Genomic DNA, 8,464 nt, shown 5'->3' with positions numbered 1-8,464 from the left:
CTCTTTTCAAATCCTAATTTAAAATTATATAAAGCTCATACATATGTGAGGTGCCATTAAGGAATTTCAGTACCAGATTACCAAAATAATTTGTATATGTATATAGTCTGTCACTTAATTTGTGCATATACATTCATGGATGAAATGAAAGAAAGTTTAGACCACATTATATTACATTAAAATATAAAAAGAATTAATACTGGTGGTGCATAATAGTGCATGTTCTTAACTATAGGCAATTCAAGTTTATTATCAAGAAGATAATGTAGTATGCAGCCATTTTGTCCCCCATGTGAACATTTTTATTAGGCTTTTTATTTAGACAATGGAGTGGTATATATAATTCCTGTCTGCACCGACTAGTGATAGATTTACACTATCGAAGTCGGCAAAAGAAGAAAGGAAAAAAAATAAATCAAGATTTATTACAGCCACTTTTGCAAATCATTGTACATGTAAATACATGACAAGCAATTGACCAACATCAAGCTCGCATGTCATGTGATTACTGACCTCTTCCAAGACAGACAATTCTAATCTGAACGGGAACAGTAAGGGTGTTAATTTACATTAATTCAGAAGATTCCATCATTCCATATGCATACTCCTACAGCTCAGCCTATGTTAATCTATTGCTAACAAGTCAACATAGCTTCAGGGCACCTAGCTTCCAAATGGTGCAAGATGAACACAAACATGTATCTCTCTCTTGCATATACAATATAATCTCTCTGCACAATTAATTATATATATCTCTTTTAATTTAAACACCTCTCTGTCTCTGTCTCTCTCTTTCTCTCTCTCTCTCTCTCTCTCTCTCTCTCTCTCTCTCTCTCCACAAAGAGACACAAACCTAGAAGCCACCATTTTCCAAAGCACCAGACTTCCATCTCTGTCCCCCTTTCCTTTTTCTTTCTCTCTCCAAAGTCTCCATCTTGCCTTCATGTCCACTGCAAGGTATGATGAATTCATGCTTATAGTTTTGAGCAAAACTAGCTAGTACTCAAAGGAATCACCAATTAGCTAGCTAGCCAATGATCCAATCACCTTTCCCATGATCATCAATCCATGCATCCCATAGTATACTAGAGCAGGAATTAATCAGCAAAAACCACTATCACTGGCAGCTAGCTAGCCTCATCAGTGTAATTAATCCTCTACTCATGAGCTGAAAACTAATTGTTTGTTCATGCATATGCAGTGTCAAGATCAATGTAGAGAGTCCTAACCCTAACACAGTGATCTCATGCTACATCTCTTTCTTATCTTGTTCGTCATCAGTGATTGGCAAGACCACCATGATCAGGTAGGGAGGAAGATAAAGAGGGAGTCGTCGGCGGCGGATGCGGCGGACGGGAGAACAACAATGATGGCGAGGAGGAGCTGCAGCATGCCGGCGGCGGGCGCCGGGCCGGGGTCGGCGGCGGCGGCGGTGAACACGATAACGCCGTGCGCGGCGTGCAAGCTGCTCCGGCGGCGGTGCGCGCAGGAGTGCCCCTTCTCGCCGTACTTCTCGCCGCTGGAGCCGCACAAGTTCGCCTCCGTGCACAAGGTCTTCGGCGCCAGCAACGTCTCCAAGATGCTCCTGGTGAGTAGTGATCGAGCTGGGTTAAGCTTAATTAAGCATATGCATCCATCCATGGTGACCTAGCTAGCAAGAGGCTTATATTAATTAATTGGTTGAACTCAACTTAACTACTAATGATAAGTGATGTTATTACTAATTTGCAGCTCATCTAGCTTATGAAATGATTTGGTGCCTTCATTAATTGATGAGATTGAATGTGTCTCGGTTAATTTCTCAGGGAATTTTATACACTGAAACAAGAATTTATATAGTAGTGAGTCAGCTAAATTATTTGTTGAGGATTGCAGTTTTAATTTCAACTCTTTGAATCCAAAACCACGAACTAGAACTTTTCACATTTTATACCTAATTCCACGGAATGGATTCTAATCCCTCAAAGAGATGTCCCCTCTGTACATCTTTGTTTTAGATTTAATTTTGTGGGGATCTTTCTTTAGATTTAATGTAAATGGTTGTGAAAAAAAATCTGCTTTTCTACAATGTAGAGTATATTAATATGAAATATCTATCACCCCAACAAAAATCAAATTGAAACTCGATCTATACTTTGAGAAATAAAAAATGATAAATTTGGGTATGTTGGATTTGTCTTTTTTTATTTCGAAAATGTGTGAGTTGAATTAAGCCTTAGGATTTATGAAGTGGTATATGTATGTTGTATGAATATTGTAAAAAAAAAATTGAGACTTTTTTCATAACTGTTTGGATGTTTGGATGGTGTCTGAGGAAAGGAGGGCTATTTCTTGAGAGTTTAAAGGTGTTTCCCCTAATTTGTGATCGATATATATATCTCTTTTGAGCACCATTACTAGGAAGATCATATATTCTTGGTTATACACATTTTGCATGTTTATGCTCAAGACAACAGTTAATGTTCAAAAGTGCATTTTTTTTAAAAAAAACGAAATTGAGAAGTACTCCTACAATCCTAGTACATCTCTTATGAAATCTATAATGTGATGGTGAAACACATTAATTAACTAGTTGGCCCTCCTCTTGCATATGATTCAATATATATCCTCTTTAATTAGCCGCATATATTCATGCATCGATCTGATGGCTAGCCATCGTCGTCGTCGTCGTTGCAGGAGGTGCACGAGAGCCAGCGCGGCGACGCGGCGAACAGCCTGGTGTACGAGGCCAACCTGCGGCTGCGCGACCCGGTGTACGGCTGCATGGGCGCCATCCTCACCTTGCAGCAGCAGGTCCAGGCCCTCGAGGCCGAGCTCGCCGCCGTCCGCGCCGACATCGTCAGGCACAAGTACCGCCTCCCCTCCGCCGCCGCCGTGCTCCCTTCCTCCCACGCCTCGCACCTCCTCGCCGCCGCCGCCGCCGCACGCCAGCTGCCCGTTGCTGGCACCATGGGGGTAGTGACGACGGCGACGCTGCCGGCATCGGCGTCGTCGTCGTCGACGACGGCGGTGTACGCCGCCGCCGCCGCCGCGTCGAGCTCCACGGACTATAGCTCCATCACCAACGAGAATGTCCCCTATTTTAGCTGAGCTTTCTGCTAGTATTAATTGAGGTTTTTTTTTTCTTCAGTGTATTTTTGTCTTTTGCTTTTATATATGTAGACTATGTGAAAATATCTCAGAATAAAAGGGTTCTTTTTTCTCTGGGAGAGTAAATATAGTGTCCAGCTTTTGTGTTCCAAGTCCCTGTTTGAGTTCACCAAATTGCAACGTTTCAGAATTCAAAATTTTCAAAGACAAAAAGAGAAAAATCCATACCAAGTAAATTTCAGTACTATATGTTCTTTTGTACAAAACCGAGCGCTGCAAATTAAAACCCATCTGCTAGACTAATTTCAACCAAAAGAGTTCAGATTTTGAAATTCAAGCCAAGCTTTCTAATTAACAGGCAATATGAATTAAGAAATCATTGACAAGGTTGGGGAAATGGAGTGTGCACGTGCACACGATGCTCTGGTGTGTTTGTTTGACTGCATTTGGATCTCTGCATGGGACTCCTCACATGATTGTCTGTGCACATCTCACTTCATAGGAGTACTCTTTAAGTATTCTCATTTATGTACCATTGCAGACAAAACTAACATTGTTTAACCAAACTTTGCATCTTCCAGTAGATGCTTGTGAGAACAAAACCAACAGAAATCATGAATGGTAATAGCAGAACAATGTTACTCTTTATCATCGTACAATGAAATGATCAAATGAGATCATAATTTACATCATGAATAGGGTAAACTATTGATTGGTTACACTGTTAAGTGAAGTGAAGTGCATCAGCTTGAAAATTTCTCCACGTATTTCCTTCTAATAAGATGTGCCACTTGCATTAGCGTGTCCTACAACCCCCACCAGATAGTTCCAAATAAAATGCACCTAGCTATTCCTATCTGAATTGTAGCTGGTTTTCTCAATATTGCAATCAAACTATATTGAGCACAAAATTGGTCATGTTTCCGAACGGTTCGGTTCAGAAACTGCAGAACTGGTTTGGCATCCAGAGTTTAGGAATTTGCAGAGAGCCTTCCAGACAGGAACCAACATTTTGACAGGAGGGTGGGATTTCTGCAAGTTAAGCTCTATTGGTGACTGAATTTTTCTTTGATCCCGTAGTAATAAATTAGAACAGATGAACTTTACCTGGAAAACTAGCCTGAGTTCCTCTTCATCACGCAGAAGCAATGCCAAGCTCCAGTAACAGGTCACCGGCGTCACACACTCATTCAGCAATGGCTTCAGAATCTTGCCAATTGGCACAAAACGACGATGAACTCTTCCACTAAGAATCAGAACTTGCAAATTTTAATTCTACAAACCAACATCTGTTACCAAAGGTTAAGTAGTCCACCATTTTCTAAGCAAAGAAAGTAATGTCTCCCAGAAAACCTCAGAGCAAATGATGAATAAGATGTGAACAAACATGGTAAATATACTTGATAACTTCATATTGATATAATGGTAATATAAATCCATTTCTCGTATGATTCTACAAAAGATAACTGTTTAACCCGGAACATATTGTAGATGCATATATCAATCATTACTCTAATCGAGAGTAGCCACTAGCCAGTGAATCATAGAGAACAGATTGTTCTATTTCTTGTCAAAATCAACCTTCATAACCTAACAACTGTTTCCTCAGGAGGGGGTTACTATACAGCAACTATTCTACTTGCTAGAATTCCAGGTAAGCAGGCGGACATTGCATCCAAGCAGTTTCATTCGTGTCAGTTGACACTAGAATAATTGGTGATGAGTGATGAATATTGAACAGCTAAAGTGATCATTCTATTTCAGGTAGCATATGAAAAGTGGGAAATCACAGAAAACCAAGCAATAAGATTAGCCTACTAGTGTCGATCAATTATGCAAGTGTAGGTATATATGATGCAAGAGACTATATCAAGCATGATTGATAATTTCAGGTAAGGTTGTAAAGGATGTTGTTATATACCTCCAAAAATGTATTTCTAGCTGAACCCCAAAAGTTGGCATTATCACCACTGACTCTGCACACGTTCATTTTCATCCATAAATACATAACATTCTAATATGGATGTCAGGGTGAAATCCTATTCTGGTAATCTTAAGGTTCATACGGTAGTACTATAATATGAGAAGGCCACATAAGGACATATTTGAGGAAAAATTCACCTTTCTTCACAGGTTTGTATTGCAAACATTTGGCAACAAGGATTCCAAAGGCAATACTCCACACTGAACCAGTGGATAGGCCTTCCTTCAATATTGAAGCAAGTCAATACCAACATAAACATCAGTTATGATAAGTATAAACAGAAAGGTAATGCGTTTCAGAACATTACAACTAAGATTCTAGGGTACTAAGAACCTCGTCACAAGGATGGTCAACAAAGCCACAAAAACAGTATGAGTGTGCAAATATGAATCTGTTCTGAATAAGGGAAACATGTGAAAAAAAAAAAGGCTCTACAAAAATAGTAAACATTTTGCAGCTTTATCTACAATATGATGAACCATGGAACCTAACCATTAGATAAGGAACCGGGTAATTTTCACTAGGACACTCTTGAAATATCAGATAAAAATCTCGCTGACAAACCCTCCTACCAACATGTGGGAACTGATTTATGTGAGAAGTGTACCTTTGACAGATACAGTTGGCAGACACTTGCGAGAAGGAAAACCATGCCAATGTATGACAACAGAACCCGGAATCTGCTCCTCTTAACATAGATTTCATGGACATCAAACCCACTGTCAGAATTATGATTGTAAGTATACATGCCAATGGAAACTTCTCCTTTCCGTTCTTGTTCCATGGTCTCACTGGATAAAACAATAGCAACTGAATTAGGCAGTTAGGCACATCTCAAAGGTAACTAAAACAGAACCAGCAATCAGCACTAAACCAGGGGAGAAATATGGATAAAAAATCAACCATATGAACAATTTTAGCATACAGATAGACATAGCAGTAGCAGATATCTGATCCATCACGAAGCATGAGAGATGAGGCAAACCTTGCTGCCTGCTGCCTGCCTGGCATGCGGTGCCGCCAGTCGTTGCCCCCAGCGCCCGCCCTTGACGCAGCCTACGCTGAGCAGCGCCCGCACCACGACACGCGCCCAGGGACGGGCCCAGGATTTTTAACTTGTGTATTCAAAATTAGAAGAGATAAAAAAAAAACCAACCCAAAATCTAATAGCTGTATAATATATAATGGTATAAGTATGATTTCGTAAAGTTATATATTCATATAATTGACCATAAATTGATTTTGTCAAACATATTAGAGTACAGTACTAAACTATTAATTGACAAAACATATTAAATTTATAGAGAATAGAAAATGGCAAAACGGTTAGAAATCTTACAATTTAGAGGAACTTTTCGTTTCTTGATATTTTGAAAATGAGTGATGATGTTTTGCAAGAAGAAATCCCTTTCAATGAATGTACAAGACATCCCAAGGACATTCAACAAATATGCAAGTTGCCCAAAAAGCCATGCACAATCAGTATTCTCCTTAGCAACAGCTACAAAACAATATTATGGTCTTCTAGTTTAAGTGCTAACCAATAACCATGCTAACTCTGCTAAATATGTGCACTGATAAGTACTAACTCTGCTACAAGCCTACAAAGCTTCACAAATCCTAAATCCTAAATCAACTATGAATTAAATCCTAATTTCCTAATTCATTCCTGAATCCTAAACATAAACCATCTACGGGCAGGGCAGGGAATGAGGGGAAGAGTTACCTTCGTCCCTCGGGCTTCGTCTGGAGCTCCGGACGGCGCCGCTGGCGCATGGACTGGAGGGCTACTCGGCTGGAGGCGCCGAGACACCTTAGAGCGGGCCGCCGGCGCCGCGCGTGGAGGGGCCGAAGCAGCGAGGCGGCGCGCCGGCGTGGACGCGGCACGACCCGGCGACCGCGCGACCGGGAGAGGGGTTGGTTGGCCTGGTGGATGCGGCAGGTACGAACAAGCCCAAGGTTGGCCTCCTACTACTTGTGCTGGGGCGGCCTCTCCTGGCACAGCCCTCGCGCCGCGCCGCGCCGCGCCGGACAGGGGAAGGGCGGCCGGCGCCGGCGACGGGCGACGGCGAGGGGCGGCGCGAGCGGTGCGAGGTGCGAGGCGAGATGCCCGAGTTGGGATCTGATCTCACCTTGTAGGCTTTTCGCTCGGCTGCTTTGTGGGCCAAATTACTTTTGGGCCGAAGGTTATGGGCTACGTTGGGCTTTTTTATTTATTACTAGAAAAAGTCCACTTAGACTCCCTTAATTGTTCACCGAATCTAATTCGTGACCCTTAACTAGAAAACCGGGTAAGACGACTCCCCGAATTAGTGAAACCATTGCAATTTGACTCCTCCGACGGTATTGGAGGGTGGTTTTGCTAACGTGGCGCTGATGTGGCGGTGCTAACCCGGTTTTCATGCCACGTGGCGCTTACATGGCATTAGAGTTAAAAAAAAATATCTATGGGACCCATCTGTCATTCAACACAAAATTATTGTGGGACCCACTGGCCCACATGTCATCATTTCTCCATCCTTTCTTCCTCCTCCCTCTCTCTCCCTTCTCTCTTTTCTCTCCTCGTTCTCTCTCCCCCTTCTAGATCGGCAGCGGCCGGGGGCCATGGTAGCGGCGAGGTTGGGGTCATCGACGGGGAGAGACGATGGTGTGGCGAGGACGCGGTTGAGCATGAGCCCGGGGCCCTCGATGAGGGCGAGGAGCATCCCGCCCATGAGCGCGGAGCGGCCAGCGGTGTCGAGGCCCTGGCGCATGGAGAGGAAGCCGCTAGTGGTGGCGCCGGCGATGATGGAGTTCCACAGATCCTCCTTCTGGTGCATGAAGACCATGGTGCAGTCAAAGGCGGAGAAGAGGTCACCCCACACCACGAAGCTGCCACCCACCCGCGGCACGTTCATCCGCACCGTCTGCGTGCCGCCAACGAGGCGCTCGTCGTTGAGGGAGTTGAGGTGCCCTTGAGGAAGTGGAAGAGGGAGCCCCTAACTGCGCCCATCCCGAACGCCCCGCCCACGTTGTCGGCTGCATGGGTCGGACCAGGCGCCGCATTGAAGGGGGCGGAGTGGGAGCGGCGGCGGGCCGGCTTGGAGATGGGGCAAGCGGTGGCGCGGCCGTCGCCTGCACGCCGCCGTCACCGCTCTAGCCCTCGCCCGCGTGCCGCCGTCGCCACTCTGGCCCCCGGCCGCCTCCGCCGCCGATCTGGAAGGGAAAGAGAGAAAATAGGGAGAGAAAAGAGATAAGTGAGAGAGTGGGCGGAGGAACAAAGGATGGAGAAAGGATGACACGTGGGAGTGGGTCCCACAATAATTTTGTGTTGAATGACATATGGGTCCCATAGATATTTTTTTAACTCTAATGCCACGTAAGCGCCACGTGGCATGAAAACCGGGTTAG

General features: G+C 44.0%; 2 protein-coding genes and 1 pseudogene across 4 annotated transcripts; 1 reads left to right on the top strand and 2 right to left on the bottom strand.

Moving 5' to 3' along the window:
- Positions 1-874: 874 nt before the first annotated feature.
- On the top strand, positions 875-3,204 carry LOC127774953 (LOB domain-containing protein 15-like). Of its 2 annotated transcripts, none has more exons than XM_052301245.1 (3): positions 875-957; positions 1,282-1,588; positions 2,677-3,204. In XM_052301245.1, exons 1-3 carry the CDS (start codon positions 944-946, stop codon positions 3,088-3,090), a joined length of 735 nt encoding a protein of 244 aa, XP_052157205.1. In that variant the 5' UTR covers positions 875-943; the 3' UTR covers positions 3,091-3,204. The 2 variants fall into 2 exon arrangements, with proteins under 2 accessions (XP_052157205.1, XP_052157206.1); XM_052301246.1 differs by having other exon boundaries at positions 890-1,145.
- Positions 3,205-3,693: 489 nt separating this feature from the next.
- LOC127774954 (uncharacterized) lies at positions 3,694-7,174 on the bottom strand. Of its 2 annotated transcripts, none has more exons than XM_052301248.1 (7): positions 6,801-7,174; positions 6,060-6,189; positions 5,682-5,865; positions 5,212-5,296; positions 5,012-5,066; positions 4,198-4,336; positions 3,694-4,122 (listed from the first exon to the last, which is right to left on the bottom strand). In XM_052301248.1, the coding sequence occupies exons 2-7, from the start codon at positions 6,083-6,085 to the stop codon at positions 4,006-4,008; spliced, it is 606 nt and encodes a 201-aa protein (XP_052157208.1). In that variant the 5' UTR covers positions 6,086-6,189; positions 6,801-7,174; the 3' UTR covers positions 3,694-4,005. The 2 variants fall into 2 exon arrangements, with proteins under 2 accessions (XP_052157208.1, XP_052157209.1); XM_052301249.1 differs by having other exon boundaries at positions 6,060-6,130.
- LOC127773386 (mitochondrial import inner membrane translocase subunit TIM17-2-like) lies at positions 6,373-8,084 on the bottom strand (annotated as a pseudogene).
- Positions 8,085-8,464: the final 380 nt, after the last annotated feature.

The sequence above is a fragment of the Oryza glaberrima genome, chromosome 5, assembly GCF_000147395.1.
Source record: "Oryza glaberrima chromosome 5, OglaRS2, whole genome shotgun sequence".
NCBI lineage: Eukaryota > Viridiplantae > Streptophyta > Magnoliopsida > Poales > Poaceae > Oryza > Oryza glaberrima.
The sequence above is the reverse complement of the archived record's forward strand: the minus strand, read 5'-3'. Positions and strand labels throughout refer to the sequence as shown.